At 38.7% G+C, this 23,644-nt stretch overlaps 1 protein-coding gene across 8 annotated transcripts; it reads left to right on the top strand.

The window, feature by feature from the left end:
- Nucleotides 1–1,688: 1,688 nt before the first annotated feature.
- Nucleotides 1,689–23,188, top strand: LOC125242419. Of its 8 annotated transcripts, XR_007178879.1 has the most exons (17): nucleotides 1,689–2,317; nucleotides 2,482–2,671; nucleotides 7,286–7,506; nucleotides 7,647–7,769; nucleotides 7,926–8,093; nucleotides 8,208–8,452; nucleotides 8,834–8,991; nucleotides 11,656–11,813; nucleotides 13,081–13,216; nucleotides 15,098–15,220; nucleotides 15,508–15,732; nucleotides 15,814–16,532; nucleotides 16,748–16,915; nucleotides 17,760–17,855; nucleotides 18,599–18,695; nucleotides 20,394–20,592; nucleotides 20,891–23,186. XR_007178879.1 is itself a non-coding variant. In XM_048151241.1 (16 exons), exons 1-16 carry the CDS (start codon nucleotides 1,715–1,717, stop codon nucleotides 20,998–21,000), a joined length of 3,537 nt encoding a protein of 1,178 aa, XP_048007198.1. In that variant the 5' UTR covers nucleotides 1,689–1,714; the 3' UTR covers nucleotides 21,001–23,188. The 8 variants fall into 8 exon arrangements, 7 of the variants coding, with proteins under 7 accessions (XP_048007198.1, XP_048007213.1, XP_048007190.1 ...); XM_048151241.1 differs by lacking the exon at nucleotides 20,394–20,592 and having other exon boundaries at nucleotides 16,751–16,915; nucleotides 20,891–23,188; XM_048151256.1 differs by lacking the exon at nucleotides 20,394–20,592 and having other exon boundaries at nucleotides 7,647–7,727; nucleotides 20,891–23,187.
- The last annotated feature ends 456 nt before the right edge of the window (nucleotides 23,189–23,644 follow it).

Raw genomic sequence — 23,644 nt, 5'->3', positions numbered from 1 at the left:
CAAAGTAAGCCTTTAACAGTTGATGTGGTGAAAAGTCAATTGTGGTTCATGTAAGCCTTGTAAACGAATAGACCGATGCACGGCTAATAAAATAAACGGGCAAGGATTGTTTTGTTTTACCACCGCCCTGTTAGTATTGTGCCGCTGCCGGGTCGCCCACGTCGTAACGCCCTAACTATAGGGTATCAATATCAAGGCCATAACGGTGGTTTAGAAGCTCGCAAAGTAATTTTAAACCATCTATTTTCAGTGACCAGCCACAAAAGCAGAGCGAACGGGCAGCTGCAAAAACAGAGGTGGGTATTATTGTGTGCGCGACGTATACCGCTGCAAGTGATCGATAATTAGTCCGCCAGAGCGGAACCAAGGACAGTGATTACGATGGCTCTAACTGCAGATAATATGTGATCGCTGTGTAATGACATGTAACTTGATCTGGTCATTAAAATCATTTGATTAATTTATTAAATAGTAGGTTATTTAAAACCAGCATAACATTTTTAAATTGATATTTACTCCAGGAGGATGAAGTTCCTGGGCCCACTTATGCCAATGCTCCACCAAAGCCACGACGCTCAAATGAAGGATACAACTCGCCGAGTTCTGATATGTAAGTTTTAAATGATTAAAGTCGCAATTAAAATATTTTTATTTGAGTACTAAATTATTTTGTTTATATCATAACCGTAAGTACCTATACCCACTCAATGACACTTTCCAGATATGATCCAAACTACGACCTACTCAAACAGCCAGCATCACACTACAGCCAAGGCACTAGTCACACACGCTACCAGGAACACAACTACCCGAGCAGTCCAAATCAAGAGAGCATATACACTCGGAGCCCACAGTCGCCCCCGGCGCCGCCGCAGTACCCGACGAAACGACCATACGACACCCACCACCTGTCTCTGCCTCTGACAAACACCGTTACCGACAGATTAGAAAACAATCAACCTAGCACCTCAACATCCATGTATAAGACCACACCTAATTCTCCTTACTTTGATACTAGGACCAGAACGCAACAAGAGCCTAAACAAGAGCAAATATACGATCGACAGCCCCAGTCTAATCCTTTCCTGCAAGATACGACACCGCAAACAGAAAGTTCTAGAGACTTTGATGTACAAAATAAGAATAGTCGTAATTATGAACAAGAAAGGGCCCCATCGAAAACAAATGATACGTACCCAGAAACGCGATTAAATAGTTCAAATGTGGATATGGGGCAATATAGTCGAGATGTTTATGGAGAGTTGAATGCAAGACCCAGTAGGTCAGGAAGTGCAATGAATGAACGCTTATTAATAGAGAGGCGAACACCCGATGCATACGGCCGGTCTACCACTATGTCCGCATACAGTAAAGATAAAGTCAGTGACTACGAAGACGTGTATGCTACATATGCTACCGAAAATGATTATGGTCAAAGTTATGCTAAGTCTCCAAATATCTTGCGAGATGCGTCAAATTTATCTAGTCAACCCCAGCCGCAAATCCAAGACCCTATTGGAAATTATGTAAGTATGATTAATAAAATATTTTTTATAGGTTATGAATAGAATTTAAGTATTTTCGCAAAAGTAAAATTTATTTGATCACAAGGTGGTCTAAACTTTTTTATTTTATTCCAGACTCAAGAAAAATCTTTTAGCGGCCCTTCAGTCTTACGTAGGAAAAAATGCAATCGAGTGGGATCCAGCCCCAGATGCCAAGACCCCATAGCGCAGACTTTCTTGAATATGAGTCAAAGAATGAAATGCTGAATAGATCCGTGGCCAACAGAACTGCCGGTAATTTACCGAGACAGCCACAAAGGCCTAAATCTAGTTTAGATATTAACTCGTCGTATGACCCTAGTTCAGATAGGTATTATTCAGAAGAAAGTTACGCGGAAAAAATGCGCCAAAGTGCTCAATATTTACAGCAAGGGTTAGGACCCCGAAACATCCAAATTCCTTTAGCTAAATATGCGAGTGGCTTGGCAGAAAAACAACTGCATTCTCCATACTCACACACCACGAACAATAATTATGAAACAGAATTTGGAAGTCCTAGGAATAATGGTGACAACTTAAGTAACCATTTGAAATACAACGAAGCGTTGAATTCAAACTGGACGTTAAAGAATAAAGATCCTAAAGAATACCTCAATAGAAGTGGAAGTGTAATGAGTGATGGCTCTAACATAAGTGGCTACGCGAAGGGTATTAGTAGAGTGGATACAAACGTTGAAGGATTTATGAGATCCGCAAGTGCACGATTACCCTCAACAGGACCTGAACGAGAGGGCGAAAAGAAAGTACAACAGGTAATTATCTATACAAATTTGTTTTGTTGTCTTTCCACATCTTGAGGTAGTACTGAAGATATTTTTACTTGTAGTACTTCTTACTTGGACGTGTCGTACGGGAACTGTACATATACAAGTGGTCGAAGATTGACTAATTCAATTATATGTTTTTATTTTTTTAGCGAGAAGAATCAATGAAGCGATTACTGGAATGGAAACAGCGAATGTTACAGTCACCTTTAACACGGAAAAGTACTCCAGCCACTATCTCTCTCGCCCGATCTCTAAATCAGAGTCGGCAGTCGTTAAAAGACTATAAATCGAAGACCTACGCTAATGCGTCATATAACAGCTATTCTTCCGATGATGAAGGTTAGTAATGAAATTTTTTGATAAATTTATTTCTAGCACACATTTGTACATCTGTCTGTATAAGCATGTGTGATACATTTTATTTAGGCCCTTGATATATGTACTGTTCCATCAATCAATAAATTATGGGTATAGTTTGATTTTTAAGATGTCCAAATGAAAGGGAACGCTTTTATTGAACCGGACTCATTAAAAATCCAATTATATCTCAGAATAAGCATGCTATATTAAAATTGACAGATTTTTTGTTGCATGAACGAGTTTATTATATACATAAAACATATAAGTACAATGAATATGGTGTATGTAATGAATATTTTGTGCTACGTGCTATTATATGCAAGGATTACTTGTATTTTAAGTGGTTTGTATATGTTTTATATATTAGTACCTATGCCCCATATTACATACCAAACTGATTAGTTGAAGTGTTAATTCGTATGTTTAAATAATTTTAAGTAATACCTACCTATTAATAGAGTTATATATTCCAAAATCTATAACCAAATCGTATACCTATATGTAATTAATATGTATATACTTTTTATATTATAAACTAAACATCGCAGTAGTGTCATGATGACTTCGCTTTGCGGAAAAGGTACCTTCCTGCCTGCTGGGACTTAGTTGCACTAACAAGATATCATATCAAGATTTATATCGGTGGCGGGTTACAACATTTCGTTTTCACTGGCATCTACTTAGTAGAAACTTTTTATTCTAACATTCGTCTTAAAGACACTTACTAACAACATGTGCAAAAAATTAAACTGATGTATACCGACTTGAATGTAATGTTCGGTTTATTTTATATTTGCACCTCAGAAGACACATCGGGTACTGAACTGCAAAAACTGAGAAATATGCAGGCAGGAAGGTCCCAAAAGAAAATCTTATAAGTCCCATCGTAGCTGAGCCTATATCCCCGCACGCACCCCTGACCGTAAAAGCAACTGGGCTTCTAGGAGAAAATGCCGAAGAAAATATTAACGCAAAAACAACAGAAAATGAATATGAAAATGTTCGTACTATATCGACCCCGGAAGTTGTCACACAATGTGAGAATAATATTTCTTTAAGCAATAATGAAGATATTAGACATGCTGTTGATATATTAGACATTGAAGCAAGTAATAAACCTGATGAAGAAGTTGGTTACGAGACACATGAGAGTGAGGCGGAATCTGAAACACAAATTGAGTATACCGATAATGATTTAGACGAGGTACTATTAGAAGCAGAGGTTGAGAAGGTTGATGATGAGAGATGTAATGATAAAAATACAAAAAATGTACTTGACGAGAATGAGTCAACTATGTCTAAAGAAAACTGTCAAAATAAGTCTGAAACTCCACCTATACAAACTATAGGTGAAGAGCATTATTTGCCAATGAGTCCACGGAAGGTGTCCACTGTGGAACCTGCGCATAAAGTTATTATTCAAAACTTGAGCGTTTTTGATCAGACAATGCCTCAATGCTATGAGGATAATCCGTACGTTGAAATGAACTTGGGGAACGACGATGATGATTTGCAAACATACGAGGTTGTTTGCGTTAATAATGGTAGAGTTGAACCTGTATACATGGAATTGACGAACGTTTTAGCGAATGAAACAAATTCCTCTGATACAACTACAGATACGGTGACAGTGAGAAGAGCTTCGTTAGATACTGCATCTAATTTTGCTGATACCAAAGATCACACATTGAAAAGGGTTTCAAAAGCCGATAAATTACTAAAAGAATCGTTAAAGTCTGGGGATAAACAAAATTATTGCTCAGATGCAGACGATGAAGCGTCGAAAGAAATATCATTAGACAGCCCTTTCAGTAGATTCAGTATATCAGATACATTTAGACCCGCTTCGTATTATTTGAGTAGTAGCAGTAGTAACATATTAGATCCTCAAGATAGTTCTGATAGCGAAATATTTCCGCCGCCACCAGTTCCAAATTCATCTCCTCCGTGCGATGAGCTATCCGAAGAAGCTCTGTCAAAATACATTTTGGATAAATTAGATCAGTCAGATATGTCTCAAGACAATTCAATACTAAAAATGTTGACCAGTGAAAATCAAAAAATGAACACAGCGAAGAGAAGGACAACGTCTTTAATGATATATGGAAGTCGAACCTCTATTCATGACACACTCTCTAGGGGTGAGAAAGCGCGAAGTTGCAGGGCTAGCTTGACACTTGAGAGAAATAAAGCAAATGATTCTCAAAGTAATGTTTTAAGAAATTCAATACTTGAACGACAGAATTCTAGTAGTATAGAATCCGACTCCCTAAAAAGCTACAATGCCGACAGAGGCTCGTCAAGATTATCATTAGAATCTGATATTAGTAGCAAATTTGAAATGACACCATCAAATAATTCATCAGAAGTTGCAAGTTTAAATGGAAGTGAATCTGCAATAGAATTACGGCATTCTAATTCATACAGAGATTTAGAAATAATGATGAAAAGAAGACCTCTATCAGATGATTCGTTATTTGAATTAGAAGGACCTGGAATACACACTCATAATGAATGCGCATCAAATATAGATTTAGATCGATACTTAGATAATTTGCAACCTAGTCCCAGTAATTGTAGTTTTAGCAACGGTAATAATCGAAGTTGTTCGTTGAATAATACGGATGAGCAGTGCAATATTAGTAAAGATAACCTCAATCAAGTAGTTAACTTACCAAGTAGACTACATACACGATGTTCCAGTACACCAGTGGCTAGTACGAACAAAAAATGTCATATGCATTTGTTGGATACTCATACTTCGTGTAGCTCAGAGGAGATGCCGAAATCCCAAATATCCTATTACTGCAAAGATTACGACGAGGAAAAAACTCTTGCCAAAAATTTGAATAAAGATGTGTCATGTGATAAAATAAAGGACTTTGAATGTGAGAAACTACCACTAATGGTGGGGGTGGATACTAACGCTTCCTCTAGTACTACTGGTTTTCATAGTAGAGAAAGCTCTACGGAACACAGTGCTCCTTACTACTATTCAGACCTCTCTTCTCAGGAGCACATTAACGTACTTCCAACATCTCATTACTTAAAAAATACTAATCTCCATCGGAAGCTAAATAATCAACGCCGAAGAGGTCCCCTTCACAAGAAAAACGAAATTTCACATATACATAATCCTATACGCAAAGGTCAAGCATTTGTCGCTGATCACAATTTTGAATTAGCAGCAACAGCAAGAAGTGTGTCCGTTGAATTTTTAAGTGCAGCAGATAAAGACCCTGAAATAGATTTAAAGAATATTTATGAATCGTCAGGTGGAAAACATTCTAAAATTCCGGAATCGTTATCATTGATGTCTGAAATAAGCTGTAAAAGAATTTCCGGTAACAACGTTTTGGATAGTTCTTCTCCAGAGTCCAATAATGAAAATCATAGCACTTTAAACATAAGTTCTCCAGTACAACTTTCAACTGCGAGTATGTCGTCACACTGCAGTGGTACATCTTCTAATACAGTTTATTATGATGCAGAGGCAGAAGCGAATGCTTATGAAAATATCATGTGCCAAGGAGAAAAACACTGGGAAGAAGATTCTTTATGGAGGGATAACTTAAGAAGAGTATCACACAGACATGCTAGATCCATGGATGACTTGGATACGGCTACAACGGAATCAACTTTAACGCCTACCGGACGAACTAGTGTCGACGTTTGCGCCATGAATAGTATTAAACGAATAAAAAGAGATGGAGTCAAAAAAATAAGTCGTAATGTGACCTATGTTAACTGTGATATTCAAAACCAAGTTATAAGGCGTAGAGAAAATAATATTAATAATATTTGTCTTGAGGAACAAGATAAAGTTGGTGATAACGATGTGTATGTTAGTTTGGCGCAAAATACTGGCACGTCGTCGCTAGAACCGTCCGACGAAGGAGTTTATGAACAACTCTCTGTGGAATCATTAAGTAACCTACTTACATCTCCAAAGACCGTTAGTTGTAAGGTTGCCAGTAAGGGTAAAAAGAAGTTTGAGATTGATAGGGAAAAGCTTCGGCAATGGGATTTAATGTCAAGTGGGCTTATGAAAGGCGGGATGGGTCGTGTGCGGGGAGTGGGCGGGCGCGCGGGCGCAGGGGACGCGCTGTGTAGCACGGACAGTGGGGCTGACAGTGCAAGCAATGAAGGTATCCTCTAGCACTCTGCTCCCAAATGGTACCTTATGTAAGTCACATTTATATTACAGTTGTCAGCAAAGCAAAGTCATTCTTAATTAAGTTGTGTTAATAAACACAAACAGTTTATTGCACAAAAGATTTGATAACTGATGTTGGAAGGTTAAAACACGATAAGGTGCTTAGAATATTTCAGCATGCTATTTGGACTGTACAGCAGCGATTCATTCATTTTAAGTGGCACAATAATACTAATAAGTTATGATTATATTGGCGGTTGCACACCATTAATCTCCTAGTGACCTGTACATATCTAGTCTTTGTCAACATCTTGGTCAAGTAACTAAACGGGATATGTTAAATACACTTTATCATGTTTTCACCGACATCTCTAATTATGTCGTACTTATTTGCAGACATAGCCTTATGGAATTATTAATAAGGTTCTCTATTTTAGCTTCAATGACAATCACTGGCAATAATATGGAATCGGGAACAAATAATTCGAATCAACAAACGTTGTCCAAAAAAGCTTTCCTCGGAAGTAATACATCTATTGGAAGAAGTAATAGAGATAGTAATATACCTGTGCGAGCCGTGAGTCCCAGAGTTAGATGGGTAGAAGAAAAACCAGCTAATGACCAATACTCAGAACATCTGACAGCTTCACAACAAAACGTAAGTTAACCTAACAAATTAAATCATAGGAATTAATAAAATCACCATGCATAGGAATCATCACAATCATAATCAAAGAATCATAGGTGTGAGATGCATACATTTATTTATTAAAATTAATTGCAAATTCTAAATTACAGTTAAGAATTTCAAATGCGACAGAAGATGCGTGGGCAACGGGTAGATCTCCATCTAGAGCTTCACAGCAGCCAATTAGAGCGGTTAGTCCAAGAGTTCGAAGGAACACGGAACAAGACGACATGGTATGATGTCACTCGCAACTCTTAAATGCGAGTTCTATGTTCCTGGCCTTTCATTAGATTTCATTCTGCTGCTTCTGTGTTTTCTTTTGTTTGGCTGCTTCTGTTTTCTTTTATGTTTTATTATTTTTGTTCCGTTGTTCTATGTTGGGGTAATAGCTAAGGGAACATCAGTCGAACCAGCAGTTGGGTGAAGTTCCAACGGCTGGGGAACTACTTGGCCGAACTCACGAAGAATTGGTGTTACTTCTGATTCAATTACGGAGACGACATGCAGCTACTCATCGAGCCATCGAACAGTGCTGTGCTCAAATTAATAGTATCAAGGTCATTAGTGCTATATTTTTTTTGTTATTTTTTTTAAGGAGCATTTAGGTTTAAGTGAATTTTAACGATAACGTTATGTTTGTCTTGTATTGAATGTTTTAATTATATTTTTAGGACTGTCTTAGTTCTCTGAAAGCTATGGAGCGAGAAGAGAGTCTGCAAAGACTTGAACATTTGAAAATGCAACTGATGGAACTAGAACACCAGTACGAAAAAAGCAAGCCGCTTGTACAGTTGGTGGATAACATGGTTAAACTGGGCTCCTTGTACAACAGGCCAGGATCCACAGTCGAGCGGCTTGAGAGAAATCAAAGGTTGAGACAGAAAGTGCTGGCTGAACATGCGTTGGAACAACAAAGGTAAGGGAATGTTAGATCTGACAAACCCTCCCCGAAAAATAAGGGTTTTTTTTGAGTAAAAGGCTTTTAACCCAGTCAATTTAGTCACAGTATAATAAAGAGTACTATCGTACAGTATGGTCACTCCCGCTCCCCGCTGAAAGTTCCGCCCACCCCCTCTCGGTTATCTCACAGTTACCGCCAGTCAAAAACGCGAATAGTCGACCTGTCATATTTCACTCATACAAGCATACTTAGTACGCGTTCACCTACACGAGCTTAGGTTGTGTGCTAGGAACGCGCCTTTTTCATATATTTGATCGCCAGTGTCCGAGGTGTGATTTAGTATACGGTATATTAGGGATAGTGTGTATTGAACACCAATCTGATTAATAATTTCAGGTGGCTAGAGAGTGCTGCAGCAGGCAAACAACTGGAAACAGAAGCTGCTCGAGCGAGAGTGGCCGAGTTGTGGGCCTTAGAACAAGAGCTGGCCGACGAAGCCGCCATTTTGCAGGGGTTGAGGACAGATAAAGACGCAATTGAATCTTTACTTACAGGTATAATGCTCGATTTTTTAATTCCTTTAAGAATATAATTCTGATTACAAAAGCAAAACTGCGTCTTCCTTTATTTCTGTAACAGCCTCTTTAACGTCCAATCCGTGGAGCTGATGGTAGGAGCATAGTGTCTAAAATTAGGGGAGTCTCAAGGGGAGTACCTCAAGGTTCCATTTTGGGTCCCTTGTTATTTATTCTATATTGTAGCGACTTGGTTAGGGTAATTGAGCATTCTAAATTTCATATTTATGCAGATGATCTTCAAATTTATATTGATTGCAACAGTAGGAACTGTATCCAACAAGTCAATAAGCTCAATGAGGATTTGGAACGCATATTTAATTGGTCACACTCAAACGCACTTCATTTAAACCCTGCTAAATCAAAATATACTTATTATTTTAGGGTCTAAAAACCAAATTGATAATATATCTCAATGTAACATCTTAGTACACATAAATAATGAACCCTTGGAACGTGTCCTGGAAGCTCGGAATCTGGGAATCGTAATGGATGGCGAACTTCGTTATGAAACACATGTGCAGAACACAATACGCAACTGCTTTTACCGGCTGAAAGTTCTGTACAAAATTCGCGAGTTTCTACACGTCGAGTTAAGAGTTAAACTCTGTGAGGCGCTGGTGCTCTCAACACTCAATTATGGTGACATCGTGTATGGGCCTCGCTTACTGTCGCGCACGCAGCGGCTGATTCAGCGAGTTCAAAATGCCTGCGCGCGTTTTTGTTACCACATTCCACCTCGCTCTCACGTGACGCCATATCTCAATCGAAACCGTATTCTGAAAATGTCTACCCGTCAAAAACTCCATCTGGCTATCTTGGTATTCGGTGTTATCAATAGGCAGATCCCATCATACCTCTACGATAAGCTCTCATGGTCTCGTAACTCCAGGTCCAACGAGGTTAGATCATCAAGATTCCTTCAGCTTGTTTGTCCTCCGCACCAAACAGCAGCGTTTCGTGGTAGTTTCCGGTATGCGGCCACGAAATGCTGGAACCTGATTCCGCCGCCGATCCGTGCTTTGAAGTCAATTCATAGTTTTAAATTTAAATGTCGAGCATATTTTCTAAACGGCCAAATCTTTTAAGATGCGGTAAAAAATTTAAAACCTGCTGCGCCTCACTGGGGGATTAATAATAATTAAAAAGTCTTACCTTCTGTGCTATGTATGTATGTACTATGTATCCATTTGTCGCGTGTTTGTTTCGTGTTACTGTCTTTTCCATCATTAATTGTATTGTCAGTCATTGTTTCATATCGTGGACACTCTGTCAATTTACTTGTATAGTATCGTACCTAACTGTTCCCTGATGTTTGTGCTGTCACTCGTTCTAGTTTTAGTTTAGTTCTTAGCTTAGTTTATTAAGTCAGGGTCCCACTGAAAATCAGCGCCTCGGCTTGCCGTGGCAACATGCTGAGTGGGATCCCATTTAGCATCTAATTTAAGTTGTATGTACCTCTACCTTGTATTTGTCCAATTTGATGTTAAATAAAGTATATTCTATTCTATTCTATTCTATTCAATATGTACCTAAGACATACAATATCCATCTAATTTTGCTGAAGTCTGATAAATAAGACAAATCTTAGTACTTATCATCCAGAAACATCTGCGAGCGGCCATATATTTTTAAATTAAAGAAATAATGGAAAAATTCCCATCTCTGGCAGGACTCGACCATTCCATTTCATTTTTCCTTTAATTCAAAAATATGCGGTTATTAATAGATTTTTTTTTGCAACAGGCGTTTAAAGGAGATCAAAAAAGACGAGTGGCGAACAATTTGAGGCGAAGCCAAAATAGTACATTACGATACAAGTGCGTAAAAAAGGAAGTTCGAAACGAGTGGCGATAAATTAAAACACGACCGAAGGGAGTGAAACGACGAGGGAGAGAAAACGACACGTGCGAGTGTATCGTACGACGTTTTTCAGTACAGATGAGCTTCTGAAGTTTCGACCTGGCATATAATGAACCACTTCTCGCACTAGTGCGTAAAAAAAACACCATCTGTACTGAAAATTATTATTAAGACGCCACGAGTATTTTTTGACTCAGTTAAACACCGTTGCATATAATAGTTTTTCTCCGACCATGCACTTAAGTTTTTCATAGTTTTCTTGAATAACTTTCGTGAATTCACACTGTTTCCTGTATTTTGACGCATAGGTTTGCGCTGTCAGCTGAGCTGCCCAAAGCCTTCCCGCGCACGCGCGCGGTATCGTTATAACAATTCGTTGCCATGATTACAGAGCGAAACAATGCGTTTTCTGTTTTTTCGATACTGCGCGCATGCGCGGAAAGCCGGCGGACGGCTGGCTTTGGGGAATAGACTTTTATGTAGGGTTTTAAAGATGTACGACCCTGTAAATGACGAGTTCGGGAGTAGAAAAAGTTTAAAAACCAAAATTAATAAAATTTTACGACCTCGCATATCATCGACACCTCAGTACCCGCCTGCTTGGGCACTGGGTGTGAGAGCCACTTAAGCGTCTCCGCTGCGGTGGCTGTGTGGGGTCGCGGTCCCATAAGGCAGCGTCCCCACTTAGGCGTCGCGTGTCTCGCGGCGCGCAAAGTGTGGATGGTCCCTAAGGGTGCGGTGAGTGAGCTACAAATAACAGGATATAATGAAACATTGCAGGTGTTCGTGGTAAACTAGACAGCGTGCAAACCAGAAGCGATCTGTCCCACATCACGAACCAGCGCGTGCCGGGGCCCGAGCTGGGCGGCGGCGGCTCGCTGGAGGCCGAGCTGGCGCGAGTGCACGCCATGCTGGCACTTAATTCTAAGGTTTATAAGGTTTTCATCTATGCCATGCACTTATTTTATTATTATTTTAAGTTTTAATAACACACGCTATTGCATGACTTTACTGGAAACAAGTAGACGCTGCGCTGTGAGTTATAGCGAATTTAATTTATAACGTATGTAGGTATTGTGATTGTAACAACTTAGTTGTTGTTATATTTCTTACAATTGCATGCACTAGTGCGTGTTTAGCTGTAGATCTAAGCACCCTATATGTAGAAGCTCCACATTTATTTTATTACTAGTAGTCACGGTAATGGAGTGTTTCAAGTTTTCGTTTTCATTTGTAGTTATTTGATTTTTATTTACTAATCCATTAGAAGATCCGTAGTTACATGTACATATAATAGTTTGAGTAAATAACACACTTTGTTAGTGAGTAATTTGTACACGTGCTAAATAATAGTTGGTTTTGGTAGGTATTTTAATATTGATTCTCCTGCTCCTGTATAACTATTTAACCTACCGATACATGATAGTTTTTACCGTTGTTTTGTGGGTTAACAGTTGTTAAGAAGCTTTTTACATACGGTTACATGTACCTATTATTTGATGTAAGTAATTAGTACATCCCACCAAAAATATACCTACCTGTTAAAAAGGGGGCCAAGTTCCTATCGGCGTTACACACAGCGTTACAGTTATGTTAGCCTAAAAAAGGGTTGAATTTCAATACTTTTTTTCAAGTATACTTGTACCTATTTTTTCTTTTTGTGCCACGTTATGTATACATGACAATATTTTATACCCCCTCCTCCTTCCCTCCTCATCGTATTCTCATTGTATCACTGGTTCATAAATATTTTTATTAAACATTCGATATTAGATAGAGCCAACTCACGCTTGACCGATTTCGTAAATTTCTATTTTTTTTGTTAATATACATATAAAACACGACCTGTGTGCCAAATTTCATAACGCTAGGACAATTGGAAGTGGCCTAAAGGTTTTGATTACCGGTCAGTGAGTGAGTGAGTGCCAAAATTAGCTATTTTCACAGGGTCATTTCTCAGGATCTACTGAAGATATATCTATTACATTTGGCATACTGCTTAAGTACTAGTAGATTGATTACGTAGGTACAATTTTATCTCTGTACTTGCAAACGGCACTGAGCTATAAAAGTGTGTGGAAACGGTTCGTGTAAATAGTGTACGGCATGCGCGCGGCCTGTTGCTGGAACTTGGCCTGCGCACTGCCGTGGGCTTATATTTTTTGTTCAAAGAAGTGTTGACTTACTTGTTTACATGTTGTACAGAAATTAGAGCAGACCGTGGCGGACAACGCGCGGCTGGAGCGCGAGCTGCAGCAGCTGCGGCGCGCGCTGCAGGCGCGCCGCGCCGCCGCGCCCGCGCACCCGCCGCCCGCGCACGCCACCGCCATGCTCGAAGACGGTCAGTACAACCAAGGAGGATGGAGTATTAAGGTGGTTTTCGCATGTTCGCCCACACATGGAGTACTGTTCTCATCTATTGGCAGGAGCACCTCAGTACCAGCTGCTCTCTCTGGACCGCACCCAACGACGAGCGACTCGAATTGTCAACTGTCAGCATATCTCCGATCGGCTTGACCCCTTGGCGCTGCGTAGAGATGTGGCCTCGCTCTGCATTTTCTATCGCATGTATAACGGGGAGTGCTCCGAGGAATTGTTCGGATTAATCCCTACCGCTTCTTTCCGCCATCGCCCTACGCGACAATATTTCCATCGCCATCATTTAGATGGCTGGCAGTCCTCAACTGTGCGTTTCTCCAGAAACTTCCTGCCCCGCACAGCTAAACTGTGGAATGAATTGTCGCCTGCGGTATTTCCGGACCGATACGACCTTCAAATCTTCAAGAAAAGAGCGTACACCCATCTTAAAGGCCGGCAGCGCACCTCCAACACCTCTGGTGTTTCGGGTGTCCATGGGCGGCGGTGATCGCTTACCATCAGGCGACCTGTCTGCTCGTTTGCCTCCTATCCCATAAAAAGAAACCGTATTGCTTCCTACTTAGAGTATAAATTAAGTCGAAGGTGATATTCTACCGGCAGAGCGCAACGAGACTTCGCGAGGCGCGGATTGAAGAGGATGTGCGAGACTTGAATTGAGATATTTGTTACTGTAAAAATGTACCGTATTGCTTTCGACATAGAGTATCGTATGAAACGCGCAGGCACGCGCAGGCTCGCGCAGGCCCGCGCAAGCCCGCGATGGCTATTAATGGCAATCTTTAGTGGAAAAGGGTTAGGGCGATTTCAATTCCCTCTCCGCTCTGCCCATTCACGCTCTGCCGGTGGAAAACCACCCTTATAGAGATTTACTGTACAAGTAAAATGTGTCATCACAGTGCATAGACTGCCATCTCTTGACACAGGCTTAAAACTTTTCAACCTCAGTTTTGACAATTTGGCCCATATTCTTAGCTCGATATGTTTTAAAAAGTCAAATTTAATATTAATGCCATCTAGCTGAGCGTACCCCAAAGGTGTAATACCATCTAGGCCACCTTTTTCTGTATGGTACTAAGGTACGTTTTTTTCTTAGGCTGTATCTGTCTATACGGAGTTATATATGTCTTTGGTACAACTATACGTATTATATAGTACAAATATGCTGCACCCCTGCAAATATGATGACCAAGAGGGGGCTGACCAAAAATTGTGTCGCTTAACTTCAAACTCGGGTAAATCCATTATGTTGTAAGGTTGATTCTTTTTCGGATTATATATATTTTTATACATAATAAACCTTAAAGCAGAATGGATTTACCTGAGTTTGAAGTTAAGCGACACAATTTAGGTATATTACCATCTTAATTGTGTCGTTAACTTCAGAATTGGGTAAATCCATTCTGCTTTAAGCTTGATTATATTAAATTTCAGATCATATTTATGTTTTCTATTTTTTTAACCCCCGACGCAAAAGCGACGTGTTGTTATAAGTTTGACGTGTCTGTCTGTCCGTCCGTCTGTCTGTCTGTCTGTCTGTCAGTTTGTCTGTCTGTGTGTGTGTCTGTCTGTGGCATCGTAGCTCCCGAAGTGATGAACCGATTTAGATTTAGTTTTTTTTGTCTGAAAGCTGTGTTAGTCGGGAGTGTTCTTAGCAATGTTTCATGAAAATTGGTCTACTATGTCGCGGTCGGGGTTTTTTTTCTTTTTTCAAAATTTTAATTTTGTGGTTAGGTTATAATATATATTCAACCTTGAAGCAGAATGGATTTACCCATGTTTGAAGTTAGGCGACACAATTAATGGTCGACATGTTTTTACTTAAACCCTGGTTGTCCTTTTACAGAAGTATCCCGGGTGCAGCAGCTAGTGTCAGCTTTGCAACGCCAACGGCAGGAGCTCAGTCGGGCGGTGAGGCATCTCACGCAACAGTCTCAAGCTTTGCAGACCACCCACGATTCTTTACCCGGTAAGAATGTTTTATTTTGTCTCCATTTTTTCAAATTGTCATTCATATGGGTAGGTACTTTCACCATTTGCATTCTGATTTCGAGATCTTAATTCTAATAAATCTATTTTTAAAATAAAGGAAAAATTGAAAAATTCACACCTCCGGCAGGACTCGAACCTGCGATTATGCTCCTGCCGGAGGTGTGAATTTTTCCATTTTTCCTTTAATTTAAAAATATGTAATATCGCTCGCAGACGTTTCTGCGTGATAAAAAAACAAATCTAATAAATCTTCCAATATTACAGGTAAACGTCGTCCAACTTCCTCATGGCAAGAAACCAATTTAGATACTGGCCATACTACCGACCACGGCAACTCTGATTATGACTACGACATGGGCAGTGGAGTCATGTCTCCTGGCAATTACGAAAGCAGCAACATGGACGTTCCACTGTATGTGGACACGAGAGGAGGGGGAAACGACGTCATGTCTCCAATGACCAGTGAGGAAATGCAAAATGGCGGATTTGGTAAGCCCTTTCGATAATTAGATAAATAAGTTAAAGTTATGTCCTAGTTTTACGAGCAATATAAAATGTATTTCCTTTCAGCAAACCTGTCCAATGTGGAAAAGCAGGAGATCAAAACTGTACGCATAGTGAAACGCGAAAGTGAAAGACGTCAAAGAGATAGAGAGCGTTCTCTACAACCCATGTCCGACTGGCCTTCCAATAACATCACTGCCAACCTTGACCAGTTTTTAGAAGAGGAGCTCATCCAGTCTTCCAACTACTCCAGAGCTTCGTCTGTGCCTCGAACTGATTTTAGCAAATTTGAAGAATACTATTCCAAGCCTCAACCTGCCGAACCTCCAAATTATCTTCGACTGAACGACAAAATGTCTTCCATGGAACTTAGTCCTAAATATCCATCAAGCCCGTCCCTATCAAACTATGATTATTCTCGAGACATATCATCACTTAGTAGCAGTTACAATAGAAGTTACGAGAAGTCTGGGTACGATAAAACTATTTCGATTTCGACTCAATATTTGAACAGCCCCACGGATAGTGCTAGAACTCTGACCAACGATCCGCTGTCAAAAACGAGCAGCATTGGCAGCTTAACGCGATCGCATATGGAGTTGTCGCCTATCTTCAAAAGCGAGGCGGCGAAACAGATCATAACTGAGATGTCCGGCGATGTGCCTAGGAACGGGTCTCTGCACAGGAGACAGGTGCCGAAGGAGAAGAGGAGGCATTACACAGCACCACATCATCTAAGTGCAAAAACTCTGAACGAAATGCCAAAGGAGGCGTACAACCAAGATGTGAGTAGCATTTCTGTACATATGGTTTTCGCAAAATTGCCAGATTTAAGTAAACACACTGCGCTGTAGTCATATCATTTAAGAAATATCATTAATCATCATTAAATTTCTTCAATTAGAAATCCTTATTCAATGTCAACAAGCAGAACTTAAAATTCATAAAAAAATACGTAGGTAACCTACCCAGTGTGATGAGATGATGATGTTGTACTCAGAAGCTGGGGCGGTCGCTGGACGACGCGGACATGGAGCGAGCGCTGCGCGCGCCGCCCGACGTGGTGCGCTCGGCGCTGGCGCCGCCGCAGCGCTACGCCGACTCCATCGACCAGCTGCTGGCCGCGCCGCAGAAGATCCTCATACCGGAGCGCTACATCCCGGAGAAGGTAACGAAATAGTATTGGCGATATTTATACGCAAGGAGAAATTTACGAGCCGTGGCTCATAGGAGCCTGGGGTCCGCTTAGACAACTAATCCCAAGATCAGGTGTAGGCACTAGTTTTTTTTACGAAAGCAACTGCCATGTGACCTTACAACCCGAAGGGTAAACAAGGCCTTATTTGACATTAGTTCGGTTTCCTCACGATGTTTTCCTTATCCGAAAAGCGACTGGAAAATATCAAGTGACATTTAAGTTAAGGGACCGGGTCCGAAACACCACGCTGCGCTCTAAGACTCAAATAATAGACGTAGCTCAAAAAGCGGCTAAGCTAAAATGGGACTGGGCTGGCCACGTCTGCCGAATGCCGGACGACTTGTGGGCCAAGATAACCACGGAATGGGAGCCCCACGAGTCAAACCGGGGAACCGGCAGACCACGTCGGCGATGGCGGGATAACTTGGACTCCTTTTTGAAAGATTGGCCAGATGTTGCTCCAAACAGGGATGAGTAGAAAAAGAGGGGGGAGGCCTTTGCCCAGCAGTGGGACACATTAGGCTCTAAATAATAATAATTTAAGTTTAGAAAGCCGGGGTTTGAACCCGCGACCCCCGCAGTGAAAGTCACACGCTCTTTCTGCTAGATCAGCAGCGCATCATTCAAATTTATTTTATTACCTAAACATGGTAGGTACATTAAAAAATATATAAAAATACATTTTATTGTTCATATATCACTAGGAACTATTTACAGCACCTATTATACTATGTCTAATACGGGCTATGTTTGACTGAACCCTAAAACAGTGATTTTGAAGTTAAAACTTGACAAGTTTTTTTGTGTTTTCTAGCCTCCTGAACTATCACCCGAAGAACAACAGAAGCGCCAAGAGAAAGTTGAGTCGATCAAAAAAATGCTTTCTGGTTCAACTGATCCCAACACCAAGGTAAATAATTGATTCCAAATTTGTAGAAATTTTAGGTACACATCAAAGATACTGAAGTACCAATTGTTGAATGGATAACATAGTTATACAATATCAAATTAAAATTGAATCAGTTTATTTTACAATCATGACATTTTTGATCCACATTTTACCAAATTAAGTGTATAGACGTCATCTGCACTTTAGATTATTAAAAAATGTGAATGTGCTGAGCTTGACCCATCTCAACCCATAGTCCATATTTAGTAAACATTTCTATTATCGTTACATATAGTAAACATAACAACTATGTTCTCCACATATTTCCTGCTGTCTGACACCAGAACTACCCACTATACATTTTAAACACTATTTTCGAAACTTTTGTCATATTCTTTTCCATCTCGCATGTTGAATCAGCTCGCACCGCTTTTGATGTTGTTTTGGATGCCTTTTTTCCTTCTGCATGATCACACTTTCATCGTATACCGAACGTTTAAAAAAATTAACTGAATTATAGAATATTCATATTATATTCGGGGGCAGAATTATAGGTTATTTCTGAAACAAGTAGGTATCTGATCATTGAAAATATCAAAAATTTCATTGTAATTTCGTCTTGTTAAAAAATAACTAGACATCAATAATTTTAGGTGTATCTTCTGCCTCCGAAATAGGTATCTAAGCTTGATTAGCAGCTTCGAATGTTGGCTGTAAATATGTAACCTAGCACACCTACATGTGTCTGCTTTCAACGCGTCTAGAGCCCGGACGGCGAAGAGAAGCGGCAGCGCGAGCACCTGCTGCAGATGAACCAGCTGCTCGCCAAGCAGGTCACCGAGATGAGCAAAATCATCGCCGGTAAGATGTGTTCATGCTAGTGTTACGTTCCTGTTGTTTGTTGTTTGTTTAATAAATGCTAACATAGAATCGGATCAATTTAACTAAGTACCTATAGACGGTCAATCAAATCTTGTCACTAAAAAAAACCGGTCAAGTGCGAGTCGGACTCGCTCACCGAGGGTTCCGTACAAACTTTCAATAGTTGAATCATCAAAATGTTATTCATAGAACTCTACCGATTTGATTAAACCCCTCAAGACTCAATTTCCCACATAACAAGTAATATTTTAATATACAATTTTATTGTTAGACAACGTCCAAATACAACGACCTCAGTATATCAGGAAAAACGCGATGTAGGAAATGAGCGTTCAACGTACAGCGACATCTATCGGCAAATTGAGTAAACTAATGCGCGCGAGCTAGTATGGAAGATGATTTTTATGGAATAATTGCTTATTGCGTGAACCGATTTTAACCATTTTGCCTCTATTTGAAAACAGGTAATTTCATGTTATTTTGTTAAAAAATACAGGTACAATAAACACCCGCAAGGGTGTTGAAATTGAAAATGTAAATCTGAAAGGTTTTTTATAAATAAAATGAAAAGTTTTTAAGATACGTGTACTATTTAATTTTTCCTGTAATATTCATTATAATAGCCATGTTTGGTGAAAATTTCATAAATTTATGTTGGTAAACTTCGGAGATAGGGGGGGGGCTCTTTCTAACGATACCCCACTTGACCGAGGTACTTGAAATTGTCAGTTTGCCCCCCTTTCATTTTAGCCATTTTCTATCATTTATATTAATTAATTAAAAAAAAAAATACTTTTAACTTGTAGAGGTTCACAATGTTTATAACTATTCCAAATTTCATATCGATAGCATACTAGTTCTCGAGATATTTAACAATGTGACAGACGGACAGACAGACGGACAGAGTCGCACCATAAGGGTTCCTGTTGTACCCTTTTGGTACGGAACCCTTAAAAGGTGCAAAATTCATGTTTTCTATGTGACGATATGCTTTCGACCTACGTTTTTTTTAATTATCTAGTCTCCGTTTTTAGTGGCAAAATTTATGGTGGCCGTCTATACCTTGGCGTCTATCGGTAGATTGAAATACAATTTATTAAACAAAACTTTTTAACTGTAAGTGTAAACTCCTTAACTTCACTTGGTGCATTTTTTTACCTATTGACATGCTAATGACTCAAGTTTGTTGGTATGCACTCGTTTGTGTTTTATCTTGCAAGTTACATTTTCATTTACCTACGTTTTTGAAATTATCAGATAAATTATTAATCCTGCATTACTCAATCGTTTATCCTTATGACAATTGTGTCCCGGGCAGTACGTAAAGTTGTGACCGTCATGTGTGACCATAATTTTAGAACTAAACGGGGCTTAATCGCGTCAACACCAAACAGTGTTTACGCGATTAAGTCCCGTTTAGTTCTAAAATTATGAGTGCAAATCGCGTCAATATATCATCATGTGACCGTTAAAGTTGTCGCAGTGAAAATAGACTGATAATTTCAAAAAATCGTTCAGGCGTTCCTGTTATGTTTTGTGGTAGAGACCCGTTGACATTTACCGTACGGTTCTAATTTTAGGAACCCCTGAACTAGTTGGTGATACTAACGTCACGTGTGTCCACGCATGTAACATTATTTTGCTTGATGTTGTTTTGTTTTGTCCCGTTTTCTCCAGGAACCAACACTGAGCAAGGCCCGACCGCAAACAGCAAATAATTATGCCATTTACATACAAATCTCACGTACAAAATAGTTTACATCAATACATCATCCCTAATTTTAATAGCCCTAATAAGTGAATTTGTTAGTAAATTGGCTTGAACAGCTGTCGTCTGAAGAACTGTTGCAGCATGGTTTCGTTTTTGCATTTTGTTGTGAGTAGATCCTGAATTATATAATCATTTAGTTGCATTTGTTTGTTTTGTATTTTTATACTATTAACTTTTAACTTTCTTTTGACGTGTTATAAACTGTAAAATTACTGAATCTGAATACCCCCTGAGGCTGGCAACAATATTTTGTATAAAATATATCTAAATTATGACGTCCATCTAATATGGTAAAATATCCATATAAATGTCCATTAATTCTTTATATATTATATATTGGTCAGGCCTCAGGAGGTTATTGAAGTTACAAATATGTATTAAATAGTTGTATTGGCTTTTACAGTGAAAGCGTTAGAAGAGTTGCCGCAGCGCAACAACGCGGACGACCTGGACGACCGCTCTCCAGACGTGGAATTGCCTATTTATCAGCAAAGGGACAATTTCTTTACTTAAACATCAAAATAGAATGTGTTGTCGGATGATAGGTATATTACTTTCAGGATATATTGTATTTGAAGAACGATGGTTGACTTGTTGTTATTTATAAAACTATATAAAAGAATAATCACTGTAATGCTATTGCTATGATAGTGCGGTGTGGGTTATATCTATGCTGCGTAGGCTTTGTACTGTATTTAGTACTTTATACGAGTAGCTATAGATTGGAAAGTTTTGGAGTTCCTCGTCGAGGGCGGTTTAACTCTGATGTATGTACCTATTATCCTTAGACCTGTCTTTAGGCGATTACCACACAGATGTCGCCGACGTCACCTATAACCGCCTTATGTATACTTTACTAAGTAGGATAAGATCAACTTATAGACTTATCGTGTTGTAGTTAATAATTTTTAATCAAGTTGTACGGGCTTTAAATACTTTATAGTGATACCTACACTTAGAAAAATCAATACAAGTTTATACTTCTTGGACTACAGAAATGACATTCATCTTTTTGACTATACATTTTAGCTCAGTTATTTCCAATTCCAGTATTATACTTCATGTTATACCTACTGATAGCGGAAATGTTATGTGCAATGCGAATCCCGGACAAACGACCGGAAAATGCTAAGATTATAGGCGGAGGACCGGAATATAGGTACTTATGTGATTGCCGGTCAAGAAAATATTAGACTAAGGTACTACTACATACTATTTCAAGTTTGATGAACACACACATTCGAGTTATGGAATAAAATTGTAAGAGGTTTCTATGCACCAAGTCCGACCACTACATTTCCACTGTTTTGAATTGTGTGTGGTGAGTACACGGTATGTAGGTATGTTTATAATGGTGTTTTTCAGTACTTAATGTTCGTTATATGATATAGACTGATCCTGACCTGTACTTCGTTTATTGTTGTAATTGCGTAACATGTACATTGTACGTGTAGGCACTGTATGCTGACGCGCGTTTTCGAGATTCTGCATATCAGAATATTCAGAGTACGACATTTTTTGCGAATGGTGAATAACTAGGCGTTTAAGTCTGATGAATGAATTATCAATTTCGAGAAAAGCTGACTGAGATGACCAATGTTAAGAACAAAGTAACCGATCAATTAATAACATACCTGCTTATTTACTTCATTGTAGGTTTCTTATGTATTAGTGTTTGCTCAATTTTAACAACATTCCTTCAAAAGTTTATTTGAAATATATATTGTAGATAATATATATGTTTATACTGGTAATATAACAACTTTCATAAGTACTAAATTATATACCTAGTACGTTTTATAGGTCAGTTGTTTTTATTTTTTCTACATAATCATTACAAGATAAGTATTCTATGTCAAATGCCTTGGATTGTTACTTAGATAAGGTTCTATGTAGTGAATCGTAGCTGTAAGACGATGCCATGTTAATCAGTTAAATAAATATAGTACCTAAAGCACATTATCTAATATAATTACTGAACTTAAGATGAGAAATCGAATTAAAATACGTTTTAGTATTATTTCGTTTCTTTTATTTGTTGGTAGGTACCTACAATAAGTTCTGTCTTATTTTTAAGTTTTGTATTTTATTGTAGAAACTTATTATTACAAAAAATTATGACTATTATGATTATATTTTTTTATTTATGACATGCATAATTAGAATAAATTGTCAATTTGTAGCAAGTAGCATTAAATAACTGATTATACCAATTACCTACTATTGTTAATGGGCATTCTTACTATGTAAAGACTTTACCTAATATGCCTCTTCTCATATCAATTAGTCTTGTTCTAAATATGATTAGCAATAGGCGATGGAATGACAGACAAAATCAGTTAATTTAATCGGAACTTCAATCACATTTCGATCTCTTATTGATGTATATTATATTGGAGTCGACAAGATGCTAGCGAAAAAATCGGTAATAATTAGGCACGTATGTGTAACTAGAAAACAAATTCTAGATGTCAATGCCCGGTAGGCAATAGGTACGAGTCCTATCCTCAGGCAGTGCAAATTGGTAGTGTGGCACTTATGATACTCGTACATAATATACCCGTACTGACTGTAGGTGCAATATCTAATCGATGCCGGGCATTGGTAGGACATTAGGTACTTATGTGCAATAATTAAAAGGCGTATATTGCCAATCAAGCTTTAAATAGTGACTGTTGCTCGGCCTCATAATGTTGCATGTATTAAATGATATTTCTAACTGAATGTATGTAATTAACGACTTTATCGTAATTATGATCAATTATCCATAACACAAAAATATTACGCAAATTGTCGACACATACATTAATATTTGACATAAACAAACATTTTATGTTTTATTACTTTTAGAAATGCATACATTTTTAAACGAATGGTCACCCTAAGAATTTTATGAGTCAGTTGTAACTTAGCAAATTTGAGAAATACCTATTTAATTATATAATACTTATCTGTTTAAGTCTACGGCAACATATATAAATTGTATAAACTTCCAGCACTTACTTCATAATTAGACTGAAAAGGTAGCATTTCCTAAAGAGAATTTGTATTGCCTATTACTAACGCCAATTGTTTTTATTAACTTCATAATATGATAAACTTGCAAAACATTGCGCTACTTTGATATCCCTAAATATATTTATATATAATTATGAAT

Source organism: Leguminivora glycinivorella, chromosome 1 (genome assembly GCF_023078275.1).
Source record: "Leguminivora glycinivorella isolate SPB_JAAS2020 chromosome 1, LegGlyc_1.1, whole genome shotgun sequence".
NCBI classification, from domain to species: domain Eukaryota; kingdom Metazoa; phylum Arthropoda; class Insecta; order Lepidoptera; family Tortricidae; genus Leguminivora; species Leguminivora glycinivorella.
The sequence above is the reverse complement of the archived record's forward strand: the minus strand, read 5'-3'. Positions and strand labels throughout refer to the sequence as shown.